The 19,079-nt window shown below is 41.3% G+C and overlaps 1 protein-coding gene across 1 annotated transcript in view; it reads right to left on the bottom strand.

Moving 5' to 3' along the window:
- Nucleotides 1-19,079, bottom strand: part of LNP1 (leukemia NUP98 fusion partner 1) — a 77,870-nt gene that overhangs the window by 44,788 nt on the left and 14,003 nt on the right. Inside the window, exon 3 of the mRNA XM_056559298.1 lies at nt 5,270-5,314. Within this exon, the coding sequence (XP_056415273.1) occupies nt 5,270-5,314 (45 nt within the window). The remainder of the gene's footprint in view (nt 1-5,269; nt 5,315-19,079) is intronic.

Raw genomic sequence — 19,079 nt, 5'->3', positions numbered from 1 at the left:
ACGGGTTGCCTACGCAGATTGTCTCGGATAGAGGGGTCCAATTCGTGTCTAAATTCTGGAGAGCTCTCTGTAAACAACTCAAGATTAAATTAAATTTTTCCTCTGCATATCATCCCCAGTCCAATGGACAAGTAGAAAGAATTAACCAGATCCTGGGTGATTATTTGCGACATTTTGTTTCCTCCCGCCAGGATGACTGGGCAGATCTCCTTCCATGGGCCGAATTCTCGTATAACTTCAGGGTCTCTGAATCTTCCTCCAAATCCCCATTTTTCGTGGTGTACGGCCGTCACCCTCTTCCCCCCCTCCCTACCCCCTTGCCCTCTGGTCTGCCCGCTGTGGATGAAATTTCTCGTGACCTTTCCATTATATGGAGGGAGACCCAAAATTCTCTCTTACAGGCTTCTTCACGCATGAAGAGGTTCGCGGATAAGAAAAGAAGAGCTCCCCCCGTTTTTTCCCCTGGAGACAAGGTATGGCTCTCCGCTAAATATGTCCGCTTCCGTGTCCCTAGCTACAAGTTGGGACCACGCTATCTTGGTCCTTTCAAAATTCTGTGTCAAATTAATCCTGTCTCTTATAAACTTCTTCTTCCTCCTTCTCTTCGTATCCCTAATGCCTTTCACGTCTCTCTTCTCAAACCACTCATCCTCAACCGTTTTTCTCCCAAATCTGTTCCTCCCACTCCTGTTTCCGGCTCCTCGGACGTCTTCTCGGTCAAGGAGATTTTGGCTGCCAAAAAGGTCAGAGGAAAAAATTTTTTTTTAGTAGACTGGGAGGGTTGTGGTCCTGAAGAGAGATCCTGGGAACCTGAGGACAACATCCTTGACAAAAGTCTGCTCCTCAGGTTCTCAGGCTCCAAGAAGAGGGGGAGACCCAAGGGGGGGGGTACTGTTACGCCGAGCGCTCCGGGTTCCCGCTCCTCCCCGGAGCGCTCGCTTCACCTCCTCCGCTGCAGCGCCCCGGTCACGTCCTCTGACCCGGGGCGCTGCGATCCTGCTGCTAGCCGGGATGCGATTCGCGATGCGGGTAGCGCCCGCTCGCGATGCGCACCCCGGCTCTCCTACCTGACTCGCTCCCCGTCTGTTCTGTCCCGGCGCGCGCGGCCCCGCTCCCTAGGGCGCGCGCGCGCCGGGTCTCTGCGATTTAAAGGGCCACTGCGCCGCTGATTGGCGCAGTGGTTCCAATTAGAGTTATCACCTGTGCACTCCCTATATTACCTCACTTCCCTTGCACTCCCTTGCCGGATCTTGTTGCCTTAGTGCCAGTGAAAGCGTTCCTTGTGTGTCCCTTGCCAGTGTTTCCAGACCTTCTGCCGTTGCCCCTGACTACGATCCTTGCTGCCTGCCCCGACCTTCTGCTACGTCCGACCTTGCTTCTGCCTACTCCCTTGTACCGCGCCTATCTTCAGCAGCCAGAGAGGTGAGCCGTTGCTAGTGGATACGACCTGGTCACTACCGCCGCAGCAAGACCATCCCGCTTTGCGGCGGGCTCTGGTGAAAACCAGTAGTGGCTTAGAACCGGTCCACTAGCACGGTCCACGCCAATCCCTCTCTGGCACAGAGGGTCCACTACCTGCCAGCCGGCATCGTGACAATCTGTAACCAAAGCCCTTCACCTACCATGTGCTATTTACAATAGTGGTGTCTTCCTTTGTGTCAAATGTGCATAAAATAAGAATAGCAGATCTATCAACAGCATCGTGTTTATGATTTCAATGAAACAACATGTTTCTCACCTGTGTAAAGTAAAAACAGGTGAAAATAACAAAAAATGTTCTAGTTATTTTGCCTGGTATATGTTACATCTGCTGTAGTACTACAGTACAGTATACAATTGCAGTGATTCAAAAGGGGCCAACTCATATTACACAGAATTAGTTGTAAACTACTATCATAAAACATTCATTTAAAAAACCTAAACATAAAACACATTTTTACATAAAGTACATTTTTGTTTTAATACAATAAGTGTATGAAACAGTAATAGAATTTGGCACAGAGAGCGTATCATTGAGAGTCCCTTTATACATGGTATAAGACATTAAATAATAATGGGCAAGTATCCTTTATTCTTATATTTCATCCTACACTGTGCATGTTTAGTAGATAAACAAACAGACATGATGACATAGGGAAGAAATCCCAGCACTCACCAAATAGATGTCATTTCTGTTGTGTATATTAACATCAGGTAGTGATACAGAATGTGTTTCGGCACAACAGGCTGTCTGAGGAATGCCGAAACATTCCATGTACCATTTCCTGATGTGAATAAACACTAGAGAAATTGCATCTATTTGGTGAGTGCTGGGATTTCTTTACATTATTTACTGGATTTGATGCCACAATGAGGACTAACACATCGCAGCAGTGATATCACTTATCTACAATGATGACATAGGGAGACATATTTGGGGTCTTTGAACTTGTAACTTAATATAATTCTAAACAGTGTTGAACCCATCTAATGCTTTTAGGTGAATTCTATAATTTAGAATCTTGCGCAGCACTTGCAATAGAGCTGCCATATCACACTAGGATATGCCATCAATGTCTGATCTCTGTGGATCTAATTGTTGTAAAACCACAATTACTATAACTCAGTGGCCAGGCTAGTCAGTCTCCTGTTGGCTCCCGTCTGCTTTTTCTGGGCAGTTGCATCGGCGGCCATCTTTGAGTATTTCTGAACAAGACCATTGGACACTCTCTGTCTTTGAGGAGGACTCTCTGTCTTTAATATCATGCTGAAGACTTTGAGTAATTTTGTGCAAGCTTCATTCATGGATTCTTATTTGTGCAAGTGTTATTTTTGCTGCAAATTATTGTGCAAATTTACATCAGTCATGAGAGCACTTACAGAATAGTAAAAATACAAAGAACAGTAAGTTATACTGAATGGTGCACAGCATCAACACGTTACACAGATATTCGTTTGCGTTACTCATGGGCTTTTATTAACACATTTTGAGCATTTCTCCATTATTTAATAGTAAAGTAGTTGTGACCTTGTATGAAAGAGCACTGTCAGTAAAGATTAATATAAATATAATCCAATGTTATATACACATACATGCTAAAATTATCAGGTTGACATATCCAGCAGTTTACCTGTAGCCTCTCTGAAAAAAACGTATTCAAAAAGGTCTTAAAAAGGCCAAAATCAGCACTTTAAAGGGGTACTCCGGTGCTTAGATATCTTATCCCTATCCAAAGGATAGGGGATAAGATGCCTGATGGTGGGGGTCCCGCTGCTGGGGACCCCCGTGATCTTGCACGCAGCACCCCAGTTAAAATCAGTCCCCGGAGCATGTTCGCTCCGGGTCTGATTACTGTCGGGGGGACTGATGCTCCAGGGACTGATTTTAACTGGGGTGCTGCATGCAAGATCACAGGGGTCCCCAGCGGCGGGACCCCCGCAATCAGGCATCTTATCCCCTATCCTTTGGATAGGGGATAAGATGTCTAAGCACCGGAGTACCCCTTTAAAGTCACATAAAGCCCAGGAGTCCCAAGAAAATTGTGTAAAGTCACACACCTTTACAGTGAAATATTTAGAACTATTTACACTGTCCAGTAATAGCTCTATTATGTGTCTGGATGACAGGACTGAGAACTTTAAAGGGGTACACTTTTTTTTTTTTTCAATCAACTGGTGCCAGAAAGTTAAACAGATTTGTAAATTACTTATATTAAAAAATCTTAATCCTTCCAGTACTTGATGCTGAATACTACAGAGGAAATTCTTTTCTTTTTGGAACACAGTACTCTCTGCTGACATCATGACCACAGTGCTCTCTGCTGACATCTCTGCCCATTTTAGGAACTGTCCAGAGCAGCATATGTTTGCTATGGGGATTCTCTCTGGACAGTTATTAAAATGGACAGAGATGTCAGCAGAGAGCACTGTGTTACAAAAATAAAAGAATTTCCTCTGTCGTATTCAGCAGCTAATAAGCACTGAAAGGATTAAGATTTTTTAATAGAAGTAATTTACAAATCTGTTTAACTTTCTGGCACCAGTTGATTTTAAAAAAAAAATTCCACTGGAGTACCCCTTTTATGTTTGTGCAGTTGAGTACTATACCACAATGACTAAGATCCACCACTACAATAGCAGAAAAAAAGCACAAAATACAGTGTCCTCATAACTCAAGTATGATCCATGTAAAAGTGCAACAACCCTAAAGGGAACGTCTATTTAGGGACAACATTTTTCTGACACAAAGCTCCAAACACCCAGAACAGACATTATGACACATAATACCATTCTGGGTATTATCAGTCACCAGTAGGGGGAGCTTACCGCATACTGTTTTATTATTACATTTAAATAGGCACTACACTTTGCATTAATCAATAGTTGAAGAAAATTTTTGAAACATTGCAATATATCTCATCAGAGAAAAAAGCTTTTTTTCTCCCATTTCCCAGCTCCTCTACTCAAAATCCCCCACCTCATTACTCAAGAACAGCTTAAAACCATCTCAAGACGGATCAGCTCCCTGACATCTCAGCTTGCAGTTGCCAGTAGAAGGGGAGGGGCTGGAGAGAGTAAAACAAAGAGACCGGGTCGCAGCCTGTATTGAGAATTATACTTCACCACAGTGTTGGAGTCCCAGCTTACACTGCTTAGTACTGCTCTATAATGTACTACATACTGCTTTTGCTGCTTCTGAGGGTGCACTATAGAGATATATGGGAGAAGGATCCACTCTTTAAATGTGTTCGGTGTATAGGAGTCATGATAGATGCATTAGGTAAAAGTGATATAATGACCAGAGATAGTGCTACTCCTCGTGTACACACACGTGGAAACTTATCCTGAAAAGATACCTAAAAGTGCAGGAACAGTTTAAGGTATAATTCACAGGCAATAATCTCTTAATTACCTCAGTGATGGCTTAAGGCAGCCAGTGTTTTACCAGTTTTTTACATTACATCTATGCATTGGGGAAACTGAGCTTAGACCAACAGAAATATAGAAATTAGTATAACATTTTAGTTTCAATGAAAAAAATGGTGTTCACGGGTGGGCATTCATGTTGTTCTGTGTGACACATGACATTATATCATAGTAATAGTACAATCTGTGTAATAGATTAATTTTAGTAAAGTTTCATCCCATTGACAAACAATGACTGTATAATATCCCAGTGTTCTGGACTCTAAGAAGCACTGTCACTTTTTTTTTCTTTGAAAAGAAAGTACATTTTTTCTTTACGGGATTGGTGGGGAATTCGGAAGGGATGGACGGCATCATCCCCTACCTTCTCTCTGCAGGACGAATGCCACCTTGGTATTGAATGCTCTCCCTAAAAAGAAACATAAAATGAGTAAAACCATTTAAATATCAGTAGAAATATAATAAATTCAAACCGTGAATGCTAGAGCAAAATTTCAAATCCGCCTTTTGGGTGATTATTTCAACCATTATTTATTCCTGATCTTTAGGAAACAGCGAAGCTGCAATAATGATGCTAGACTTGTTGGATACATGAGATACATATTTATGGACATTTATCAAGGGGTTTAGTCAGGTTTTCTTTACTATAATTGTCGCAAAATTGTCGCAACTGCGACTACACGCTTTTTCGTGCGACATTTTGACTGGAAAGCGAGAAAAGCAAGTTTTCCTAAAATTTACTATGTAGTAATAATTTTAAAATGGACTACGGGTAGTCAGGTATTTATTAACTGCGACAGTCGCAACTGCGCAAAAAAAAGTCGCAACAGCGTTAAAAATTGACTAAATTTACTCCAGCTCAAACATGGAGCAGAAAAAGCTACTACCAAAGTAAAAAAGGAAAAATTGCTTACGTGAAAGAAAATTATCAACAGGCTGAAAGCAGTTGATAAATACGTCGCACATAAGCAAAAAAAAAGAAAGGAAAAAATTACTAAAAAAAGGAATATATAAGCAAACATTGATAAATGTCCCTCATTGTGTTTATGCAACCACAATTTAACAATCCTAAAGCTGGCCAATGCACATTTAAAGGGGTACTCCAGTGAAAAACATTTTTTTTTAAATCAACTGGTGCCAGAAAGTTATACAGATTTGTAAATTACTTTTATTTAAAAATCTTAATCTTTCCAGTACATACCAGCTGCTGTATGCTCCACAGGAAGTTGTATTTCTTTATGGAGTTCTTTTCTGTCTTACCACAGTGCTGACACCTCTGTCCATGTCAGGAACTGTAAAGAGCGGGAGAGGTTTGCTATGGGGATTTGCTTGTACTCTGGACAGTTCCTGATACAGACAGAGGTGTCAGCAGAGAGCACTGTGGTCAGACAGAAAATAACTCCATAAAGAAATACAACTTCCTGTGGAGCATACAGCAGCTGGAAGTACTAGAAGGATTAAGATTTTTAAATAGAAGTCATTTACAAATCTGTATAACTTTCTGGCACCAGTTGATTTAAAAAAAAAAAAAATCCACCAGAGTACCCCTTTAACCTGTCCAGGACGCCCTGATGTCCTGGTACTTAGGGACCCAGGGCGTACTTGTACATCTTGAGTCCAGTTAACGGGGTTTAAACCATTCTTGTGAGCGGAGAATGGGTTAAGCCGTATGGGTCCTGGTTGCTACGGGCAGCCAGGACCCACGGCTAATACCGGGCACCACCGATCGGGCCGATGCCCGGCATTAACCCTTTCGACGCTGAAAAGTTGATTGTGATGTTTAAAATGAAACTAAAACTATCCCGACAGCTCAGCGGAGCTGATCGGGACTATCACGACAAAATCGATGTTCAGATCAGTTTACCGGACAACGAGAGGGTCCTCACCTGCCTCTTCATTGTCCGTTCGTCGATCTGCTGCTCCAAGCCTGCTCAGCAGGCTAGAGCAGCAGAGCACCAAGAACACTGATCAATGCTTTGCTATTGCATAGCATTGATCAGTGTAAGCAATCAAAAGATTGCATGGTATAGGCCCCAGTGGTGGCTAAAAGAAAAAAGTGTAAAAATAACAGTTAATAAAAGTGAATTAACCCCTACCCTGTTAAAGGTTAAAATCACTCCCCTTTTCCCATTTTTTAAATAAAATAATAAAAAAAGAATCTTGTATAATAGTACCACCGCGTGCATAAATGTCCGAACTATTAAAATATAAGGTTAGCTAAACCGCATTGTCGATGACGTACACATAAAAAATACTTGTAATTGTGCATTTTTGGTCACTTCATATGCCATGAAAAAATAATATAAAGCGATCAAAAAGTCCCATCAAAACAAAAATGGTACCAATAAAAGCTACAGCCCATAACACAATAAATGAGCCCTCAAATAGCCCAGTATGCGAAAAAAAAAAAGTTAAAGGGGTCAGAGGATGACAATTTTAAACATACTACTTTTGGTGCAGGTAGTTAAAAAAAAAAATGTAAGTACCGGTAGTAAAATATAATAAAACCTACATAAATTGTTACTCATTATTATTACTCACAATATACATTTGTTCTAAATATAAACATTGGGTCAGCTTCTGCCAGACTCATTTGATGGTGGATTATCTCCCCAAGAACAAGATTGGACAGTTGACGTTCACGATGTCCCATTCTCCTCATCCCTCACCTTATCTGTTGGAGCCCCAGGAGGTCAGGAGGCCCCATACATATAGGCAGACAATCAGTCCAGCAGAAATCAGGGGCTTCAGCTATCTTTTCTGTAATGTGAATTCGGCCTTGAGGAATATTCGATAACACCCAGTTGTTCTCAGCTGCGGTTTCAATAAATGGGCTTGGTTTACACTATGGAATTTCCGACCATAATTTCACTTAATGTGAAACTGTCACCAAGAATATTCTTGTGAAGCTGCACTCACCGTGCACTAGGGCTTCACAAGCATATTCTAGGCATACCTTTAGTGGCACCTTAGACTTTTTATGCTTACACAATCAGGTTTTATATTATTTCGATTTAAGAATTTCGGCCAGAAATTCCGGTGCAGGCAATGAGATTCGGCTGCATAGTGCACACTACGGATTTTTACCATACTGCCACTAAAATTCCGCTGCCAAAAGAATGAACTCATTCTTCGGGCAGAATCTGCTCCATTGACATTGCCGTCTATGGGAATGGCAACGTCTCTGTGCTCTTAGTGCCAATTGATTTAGTAAGCGCTGGCGCAACTCAGAATCTCCAGGCAAATTTTGTCTGCCTGGAAATTACAAAGTGTGAACCCAGCCTTACTCCCATGAAACGGTGAATGAGTTCTCCTTTAGCTATTAACCTGACCCAAGCCACCATGGGTGAATTTTCTAAAGCTTGCATGCCAGTTTTCTGGAGAACAAAGTCATAAATATTTGTGCAAAGCTTATTTGCGCAAAAACTTGAAAAAGTTCATCTAGTTTAGGCTGTGCGTGCCATTTTTTGGGTGGGGCTTGGCAAGAAGGGGGCAGGACCTTTCACATTTACTATAATTTACACCAGAAACTTCCATAAATGATAGCTTTAATCTATGCCAGCCCAGTGTGTGGTGCATGGACAGTCACCAATGCCCCCAAACTTTTTGTATTTTATTACACTCATTATCAATACTTCTTCACATGTTATTTCATAAACAATACACATCAGCCTTTTTTATACTAATCATCTTTATATATATATATATATATATATATATATATATATATATATATATATTCTGTACACATTTCTTTTATAGTGAGTATATTTACTTATATTACACAATTATTTTATTAGTAATGTAATATGCTGTATATTATTTACTTTTATGTTATTTCATTTATCTAGTTTGTGTAGAGTAAACATTTAGTTCAGCAATTGTACAAGCTAGACGTCTGCACCAGCCATCTGCCTTTACAGCGCCTGTGCCAACTTCTTACTCTTTATGGGTACACACTCACTTCTGCTCATTATTTTCAAGTGTCATAGGCTGGTCCCCATTTGTATAGGTAATTTGTTACCCTTATGCTGGAGATTATTCTTTTGTTATTATGCGTGCACATCTATTCGGGGTGCATCGTTTTTATATGTTACACGCTCGTCCCTGCCTTATGATGTAGACAAGCGTACTGTTCCAGCACTGCCTTGTTAATGTAACACACACTGCCTTCATCTTCATTGTCTCACCTGACAAGTACTTTTTTGATTACTTTATGGAGTATTTAAGACACGATTGCACAAGGCAACTGAACATATTGGGTTCCTGTGGAGAACATCTGTGGCACTTACAGTCGGGGGACCTTCTTTTTTTTCTAATATACATAGCTACATAGTCATAGTCATCTATTTATCTTGTTTACAACTTGTTACTTTATATTGTGCCCATAGATATACTTGCGATAGAGAATGTGATGCAGGGCAGATGGAATTACCCTAGGGGCAGATGGCATTAACCCCATGTACTCGTGACGCCAGGGCGTGGTTTATCCTCAATACCACCCGAAGGTATACCGCTGGATCCTGGGCTAGGCACGGGGGCAATAATGACTCTGATGCCAAGTTACAGACAACGGTAGCTTTACCGAGTGATAGATGGTACAGTCTATACAGTTCAGCCAGGGCCCACGGAGGTGACCAGTGACTTCAGAGACCTTAAGAGCTTGCTGGGACTTGCAGTAGATTTGGACAATTTTAGTGCAGGCCGCTCTTCCTTGACAATAAATTACTGTGACTGACTTGACTTGAGACTGACAATGCTGTGGTTGTAGCTTACTTGTAGAATTGTGGCTGCTGGACTGAGGCCTCCTATGGACACCAGACACACTATGCAGGAAAAAAAATGAAGAGACTCCTCCCAGGGCTCTTATAGGAGAGACTTAAGTCACATGGTCACTGATACCTCCTGGGTTACACTCACATGACAACTCACATGACAACTGGTGATCACATGTTAACCTCTCTTAAAGTAATAACACTTTCTAAATGCATTATACAGTGTAACACATAGAAAACAATTTATACTGGGCAGCAAGGGTACGGGGGCACAACTCCTGTACTGGGTCACCACATATTTATGATTTTATATTCATTGTGATATACACTCACTGGCCACTTTATTAGGTACACCTTGCTAGCATGGGGCTTTACCAGCCTTCAGAATTGGCATCATTCTTCACGGCATACTTCAACAAGGCGCTGGAATCATTCATCAGACATGATGGCATCACAGAGTATGAGACGATGAATGAGATGGTGTGAGCTTTGTGACATGGTGCATTATCCTGCTGGAAGTAGCCATCAGAAGATGGATACACTGATATCATAAAGGGGTGGACATGGTTAGCGATGGCTGTCAAATTTAAATGATGCTCAATTGGTATTGAGGGGCCCAAAGTCTGCCAAGAAAATGTCCCCCCACACTATTATACCACCACTAGCCTGAACCATTGATAAAAGCAGAATGGATCCATGCTTTCATGTTATGGCAAATTGTAACCCTAACATCTGAATGTCGTATCTGGAATCCAGACTCATCAGACCAGGCAACATTCATTCAGTCTTCCAATGTCCAAGCTTGGTGAGCCTATGTGAGTTGTAGCTTACTGTCCTGTTCTTAGCTGACAGGAGTGGCACCCAGTGTGGTCATCTGCTTCAATGGTAGATGTATCGTGCACTACCTTGGTTTTAATTAGTGTTTTTTTTTAGTTACTGTTGCCATTTTGTCATCTCTAGCCAGTCTGCCATTCTCATTGACCTGTGTCATAAAATAAGCCATTTTCCTCCACAAAACTGCAACTCACTTGACATTTTCTCTTTTTTTTGGGGGGGGGGGGGGGGGCATTGGTTTTGGGCAATAGATCAGCAGTTTCTAGAATACTCAGCCTGTCTGGCACCATCAACCATGCCAAATCACTTAAATCCCCTTTCTTCCCCGTTCTGATGCTAAGTTTGAACTTTAGCAAATTGTCTTGACCATATCTACATGCCTTAATGCATTCAGTTGCTGCCATGTGATTGGCTGATAAGCTATTTGTCTTAAAGGAAACCTGTCATCAGTGTCACCTGCCCTAACCTGTCGGTACAGGTGCAGGTGACACTGATGACAATGATACTTACCTGGTCCCGTTCCATGCTGTGGTTGTTCTGCAATCTTCCGCCGTATCTTCTGGGAGATTTCATCAAAGGGATTGGTTTATGGCCAGTGAGTGTATATTGTCTATTGACATGGTCATTCCTATGAAGCACTGTGGACTTCATTGAGTTTATCTTTAAAATTCTTGCATGCATATTACTAGTATATAGAACATGTGTAATACCTCACACAACCTGAGGACAGGTGTGGGGCTGTTTATGGAAGAAATTAGCTCTGTTCTTTTATTCCTGGATACCCCTTTAACCCCTTTCCGACACATGATGGATCAAGTCCGTCCTGGTGCCTCTAAGGGTGTATGAAGTGACTCCTGGCTCGAGCCCGCTACATACCCAGCAACCCCAGCTGATTTCAGCAGCTGGCTGCCGCTGCTAATAACCTTTATGCTGTAATCGCCACAGTTGGATATTAACCCTTTTGTTCACCACAGTGTCTAAAGGGACCTTTACACAGTCCTTGGGGGGGGGTCCAGTGAGGTTAAGCACCCCCGCAATGTGATCGTGGGGGAGGTGATCCAGTGTAGAGGTAACCTTGAGGGTTTACCTCTCCTTTACTGCTGTCTGTGGCTCTGTAATTCATAGAGCCTGCCTGGAGCAGGCTTTACCAATGGAGCGCAGATTACACAGATCAATGCAGTTCAACAGAACTGCATTGATTTGTATGAGGAATCTAATGATTCTAAAAATTCCCTAAGGGGAGCAATGTGTTCAGTAAAAAGTTTAATAATGGTTTAAAACACACATATTAACCCCTTCAATATTTAAAGTTTGAAACACCTCCTTTTCCTATTTTTCATATAAAAACCATGTAAACATAATAAAAATAAACATATTTGGTAACGTTGTGTGTGTAATTGTCTGAACTTTTAAAATATAACATTATTTATCCCATACGGTAAAGGGAATAAACAGAAAAAAAAAAACTAACACCAGAATTGCTTTTTTTATTTTAATTACATCATATTCCAGAAAAAAATTTCGTTAAAACTGTTCAAAAAGTCCAATCAATAGCGCAATGGTACTGATAAAAACAACAGATTATGGCGCAAAATATTAGCCCTCATTCAGACCAATATACAAAAAAATAAAAATGTTATGGGGGTCAGAAAATGGGGAAAAAAATGAATTAGTAAAACATGACGGAAACTATAAAAATGAAGGAAGTCAAAGTACAATTGGTCCCGCAAAAAACAAGCCCTCATATGGGTGTGCAGATGAAAAAATTAAATAGTTATTTCTATTAAACACATGCAGGGAGATTTATCATTGCATTTAGAGCTTTTTGCATGTACGCCTAAGCACTTTTTTGGGGACTTGTGTGGGTATGCATAAGTAGCAAGTTTTCCATTTGTAGTGGTTGTGAATTTATGAAGTGCAAATGTCACACATAGGGATAAAGAAAAGTCGGAAACCCCTCCAAAATGTCCCAAACCTAAGCACTTTAAAAAAAAGTCTCAGTGGAAGAAACATATAAAATTGTGTTTTTTTCCGCTTAATAGCGCCAAATTTATTGGTCTTCCTTAATAGTATGATAAGTGTGTCGCACAGAATCAAATCCAATGCAAAAAATAATTACCGTATTTTTCGCCCTATAGGACGCACCGGCGTATAAGACGCACCCAATTTATAGGTGCAAAATCTAAAAAAATAAAGATTCTGAACCCAACAGTGGTCTTCAACCTGCGGACCTCCAGATTTTGCAAAACTACAACTCCCAGCATGCCCGGACAGCCGTTGGCTGTCCGGGCATGCTGGGAGTTGTAGTTTTGCAACATCTGGAGGTCCGCAGATTGAAGACCACTGATATAGGAGGTAGTACTCACGTGTCCCCGCCGCTCCGGACGCGTCACCAGTGCCCTGGATGTCGCTCCATCGCTGTCTCCGTGGTGTCCCCGACGCTCCGTACTTCTTCTTCCCCGGGATCCACGCTCTCCGTCGCCGTCATCACGTCGCCGTCATCACGTCGCCGTCATCACGTCGCCGTCATCACGCCGCTACGCACACCGCTCCTATTGGATGATGGCGTGCGAGACGACGTGATGACGTCGAAGGAGAACGCAGGGGATCCCGGCACGGAGAAGACACCGAGGAGGCAGGTAAGGTCCCTCCCGGTGTCCTGTAAGCTGTTCGGGACGCCGCGATTTCACCGCGGCGGTCCCGAACAGCCCGACTGAGCAGTCGGGTTAGTTTTATTTTCCCTTCAGACGCGGCGGTCAGCTTTGATCGCCGCGTCTGAAGGGTTAAAACAGGGCATCACCGCGATCGGTGATGCCCTGTATTAGCGGCGGGTCCCGGCCATTGATGGACGCAGGTATTCGCCGTATAAGAGGCACCAACTTCCCCCCCCCCCCAGTTATGGGGAAGAAAAAGTGTGTCTTATACGGTGAAAAATACGTTACTTCAAGACTCACTTTCCAAAGACAATAATGATAAATATCCTTCATGGAGATTTTGCAAACATGGTGCAGAGAAATAGTGGAGCGGATTTTGGCTTTCATTTTTTTAGAGGCCTTTTTAAAAATTAAAGGTGGATTCTGATTGGTTGCCATGGGCAACTGCTCCACTGTTCCTCTGCACATCTTTTGATAAATCTCACCCATTGTGGCACCATCCAGGGAATGTTTTTGGGCACTATGGGGCAAATTCATCAAAACTGCCTCAAAGAAAAACGATCTTGGTTACCCGTAGCAACCAATCACAGTGTGGCTTTCTGTTTCCATAAAAACAATAAACAAAAGCTGTGTGTTATAATATATATCTTTCTAATTGCAAAATGACTGCATATGTATGTAAATTAGATGACTGGATAGATAGATCAGTGGCAAACAAATTATATTAGGAAATTGCAGTATAAATATATAAATAGTATAAATTGCAGTATAAAAGTCAACCTCCAAAGTAAGACATGATTTATTAAAAATTCTATTCTATAACACTAAATTAGGTTCTGAAGCACTAAAACAGTGCTTTCCAAACAGTGTGTCGCCAGCTGTTGCAAAACTACAACTCCCAGCATGCCCAGACAGCCATAGGCTGTCTGGGCATGCTGGGAGTTGTAGTTTTGAAACATCTGTAGAAACACTGTTTGGAAAACACTGTACTAACCTTTTTAAACTGAACAAGTAATGATAGCGCCCACTTGTGTTCACTGTACACATAGCATCTTATGTACAGTTCAGTTTTATATGCTTTATTGCGCGCACCTAGGTACACTTAACCCCTTAAGGACTCAGCCCATTTTGGCCTTAAGGACTCAGACAATTTAATTTTTACGTTTTCATTTTTTCCTCCTCGCCTTCTAAAAATCATAACTCTTTTATATTTTCATCCACAGACTAGTATGAGGGCTTGTTTTTTGCGCGACCAGTTGTCCTTTGTAATGACATCACTCATTATATCATAAAATGTATGGCGCAACCAAAAAACACTATTTTTGTGGGGAAATTAAAACGCAATTTTGCTAATTCTGAAAGGTTTCGTTTTCACGCCGTACAATTTATGGTAAAATTGACATGTGTTCTTTATTCTGAGGGTCAATACGATTAAAATGATACCCATTATTACATACTTTTATATTATTGTTGCGCTTAAAAAAAATCACAAACTTTTTAACCAAATTAGTACGTTTATAATCCCTTTATTTTGATGACCTCTAACTTTTTTATTTTTCCGTATAAGCGGCGGTATGGGGGCTCATTTTTTGCGCCATGATCTGTACTTTTTTTTGATACCACATTTGCATATAAAAAACTTTTAATTATTTTTTTATAAATTTTTTTAATAAAATGTTTTAAAAAAAGTAGGAATTTTTGACTTTTTTTTTTTTTTGTTTCGTTCACGCCGTTCACCGTACGGGATCATTAACATTTTATTTTAATATTTCGGACATTTACGCACGCGGCGATACTAAATATGTCTATAAAAAAATTTACGCTTTTTGGGGGTAAAATAGGAAAAAACGGACGTTTTACTTTTTTATTGGGGGAGGGGATTTTTCACTTTTTTTTTACTTTTACTTTTACTTTTACATTTTTTTACTTTTTTTTTTTACACTTGAATAGTGCCCATAGGGGACTATTCATAGCAATACCATGATTGCTAATACTGATCTGTTCTATGTATAGGACATAGAACAGATCAGTATTATCGGTCATCTCCTGCTCTGGTCTGCTCGATCTCAGACCAGAGCAGAAGACGTCGGGAGCCGGACGGAGGAAGGAGAGGGGACCTCCGTGCGGCGTTATGAATGATCGGATCCCCGCAGCAGCGCTGCGGGCGATCCGATCATTCATTCAAATCGCGCACTGCCGCAGATGCCGGGATCTGTATTGATCCCGGCACCTGAGGGGTTAATGGCGGACGCCCGCGAGATCGCGGGCGTCGGCCATTGCCGGCGGGTCCCTGGCTGCGATCAGCAGCCAGGATCAGCCGCGCATGACACGGGCATCGCTCCGATGCCCGCGGTTATGCACAGGACGTAAATGTACGTCCTGGTGCGTTAAGTACCACCTCACCAGGACGTACATTTACGTCCTGCGTCCTTAAGGGGTTAAAGGGGTACTCTGGTGGGAAACTTTTTTTTTTTAAATCAACTGGTGCCAGAAAGTTAAACAGATTTGTAAATTACTTCTATTAAAAAATCTTAATCCTTCCAGCACTTATTAGCTGCTGAATACTACAGGGGGAATTCTGTTCTTTTCAGAACACAGTGCTCTCTGCTGACATCTCTGTCCATTTTAAGAACTGTCCAGAGCAGCATGGGTTTGCTATGGGGATTTTCTCCTACTCTGGACAATTCTTAAAGGGGTATTCCAGGATTTTTTTTTTTTTTTTTTGACTATGCTACAGGGGCTGTAAAGTTAGTGTAGTTCATAATATAGTGTCTGTACCTGTGTGTGACGGTTTTCTCACAATTCTTCTGTGATTTTGACCCCAATATTTATTTTTATCAGCATACAAAATGACTGTTGTCTCAGATTTTTTCCAGGCTGCAATGCGGCCGAGACCTGACTCACTAGTCAGCTGATGACAGGGAGCCTGTCTGCTTCAATGGGTGGAGGGATCGCTTGGTGGGAGAGAGATCAATTTGCAACTAATACAACCACTGTAGGAACCCTGATTGAAAATAGAGTTGCTCGCGAATATTCGCAATGTGAATTTTATTCACGAATATCACATGTTCACGAATTCGCAAATATAGCACTATATATTCCCAATTACGAATATTCGTATATTTTTTTTTTTCACAGTACACATCACAGTGATCACCCCTCTCTGCTTCCAGCTTGTGTGGTGTAAAGAAGGCTCTAATATTACTGTGTGAGACTGGCGTGCAAATTTTCGCACATGTAAATTTTGGTATATGCTAATTTTCGCATATGTGAAAATAAACCGTGAATATTACATATATGCGAATTTAGCGAAGATATGACGAATATTCGTCCATATATTCGCAAAATATCTCAAATTCGAATATGGCCTATGCCGCTCAACACAGGTCTTTTGAATTAATGCAGCTCATTTATGTTTCCTTGGGTGGGGTGACTGATGTGTGGGAGGGAGGAAAATGGAATTATGGGATTTGTAGTCAAAAAAAAGAAAAGTCAAACAGGAAATACCAGTTCACAAAAAGCTCGCCACAGTGTTATGGTAATCTCACAACATAGCCATTTAGCCCCAAGACAAGCACAGATCCTTCCTAAGCATGTCCATTACTGTCTGCCAGGTACGTACTAAAACCACCTTATAGTGGAAAACCCCTTTAAAATGGACAGAGATGTCAGCAGAGAGCACTGTGCTCATGATGTCAGCAGAGAGCTCTGTCTTCCAAAAAGAAAATAATTTCCTCTGTAGTATGCAGCAGCTAATAAGTAATGGAAGGATTCAATTTACAAATCTGTTTAACTTTCTGGCACCAATTGAGTGAAAAAAAAAGTTTTCCACCAGAGTACCCCTTTAACTCTAAGACCACATTCGCATACGATTTTTTAAGATCAAAACTGCTACAATTGTATCTGTGCACAATATCATTTATTCGCACTGACTCGATTGTTTCAGAGCGTTTCCGACTTTTGATTCGGACTGGGGTTTTTCAGTCCGAGTCAGGAGTTGGAAACACTTGCAGAAATCATCCGCAGTCAGACCATGCTGACGTGCGGCATCTCATAGACAGCAATGCAGTCCGGTAGAATTCCGTCCAGAGAATGAACACGTTTATTCTTTGGGTGGTCATCTATTCCTATGGCTAAATTCCACTACACTATGCACAGAGCAGCAGAATCCGTTTTAAAACAATTCCGCTCTGCTGTGGAATTCCGCTGGCTCAATGTGTGGACGAGTCTAAATGGTAAGTGAGGCTCCTATCTGGCACATGGAAGGCCAGCAACCTACATTTCCAGTCCCAATAAACCACAGTGACCACAATATGACCACTATATGACCAAGTCAAGTGGTGAAACTTGGCCAGGTAAGTTGAAGGGCCACTATATGAGTACTGTATTATAAAACTGTGGAATGTATATGACACTGCATAGTCCACATAGCACCCATGTGGATCAATTATTTGCTCTTTATCCATTCTAGCCCATGCCAATGGTTGTCTCTCCCCCCCCCACAGGGCTTTCTTTTCTATTAGTAATTTTTTACTGCAATATCAGGGATAGATGGGAAAAAAAATTAAAATAGCAGAAAATGCCACTAAAATAATTTTAGTTGTGCCCTCATCCGTTACAGAGATGTAGATATATTTTTTTTTTACTGTGCATGTTGTGCCCCTTACAAGGTCTACAATGACTTCAATGGAGCTTGTGGCGGATTAAAGGGGTACTCCTGTGAAAAACTATTTTTTTTTTTTTTTTTCAAATCAAATGGTGACAGAAAGTTTGTAAATGAAAACAGATTTGTAAATTTAAAAAAATCTTAATCTTAACCCTTCCAGTTCTTTTCAGTCTGACCAAGGTGTTCTCTGCTGACACCTCTGTCCATGTCAGGAATGGTCCAGAGTAGGAGAGGTTTGCTATGGGGATTTTCTCCTACTCTGGACAGTTCCTGAGGCACTGTGGTCAGACATTTAAAAAGAAAAGAACTTCCTGTGAAGCATACAGCAGCTGATAGCAGCTTTTTAAATAGAAGTAATTTACAAATCTGTTTAACTTTCTGGCAACAGTTGCTTTAAAAAAAAAATTGTTTTTCACTGAAGTACCCCTTTAACATTTTTATTTCCTTAGTAACTAGGGCCCCCTGTAACTCACTGCAGAACCTACCTGAGTATGTTAGGACCCAGCAGCTCTTGCAGCACCTCCGTACCCAGTTTGCTGCTACAATACACTGGGGTCATTGAGCTCTGTGTATACAGACATTGGGATGGCATAGACAGTGGGACAGTGATAAACTATCTCTGCCTTCTCTCTTGAGGGTCTCCTACCACCTCTTCTGCAATTGCACAAATGCTATTCCACTGCAGAATTTTCCAATGATGTTCAGGAACATCCTTGCAGAGTTATTTTATGTCATTGGGGGTGTCCATAAGTGGTTAATGTGCATGCAAGTGATTTTATGAGATGGTTCCTACAAGAGATCTACTGGTCTTTGTTGTACTGGTGCAGAGAAAGATATTACTTTGGCATATGCTGGACTTACTGGATACCCAGATGTTCTGCCTCCCTTTTGGGGGGCTGTTTATTAATATTAGAGCCACAGTAAGGCTTGAAGACCACTAAGAGCCAACTGACTTTACATGGGAAGGTCATGGATGTTCAGGAATTTTCCCTTCACCATTTGCTATATATTGAAAAGTTAGGGTAGAGTCTATGGGGGGTATTTATCAAAGGATTTATGTGTCTTTTTTAACGTTACTTTGGCACAATACTTTGGCGCAGTGTCTTTTTGCGCCAAAGTTTGGCGCATCTTCTCCACTGTCATTTTTACAACTTTCTCAAAATAACACAGTCCTGTGTGTGATTTCAACTTTAGTCAGTAATTCATCATTTGCGCCAATCAATCTTTGGCGCAATTTTGGCGCAA

The sequence above is a fragment of the Hyla sarda genome, chromosome 2 (genome assembly GCF_029499605.1).
Source record: "Hyla sarda isolate aHylSar1 chromosome 2, aHylSar1.hap1, whole genome shotgun sequence".
NCBI lineage: Eukaryota > Metazoa > Chordata > Amphibia > Anura > Hylidae > Hyla > Hyla sarda.
The sequence above is the reverse complement of the archived record's forward strand: the minus strand, read 5'-3'. Positions and strand labels throughout refer to the sequence as shown.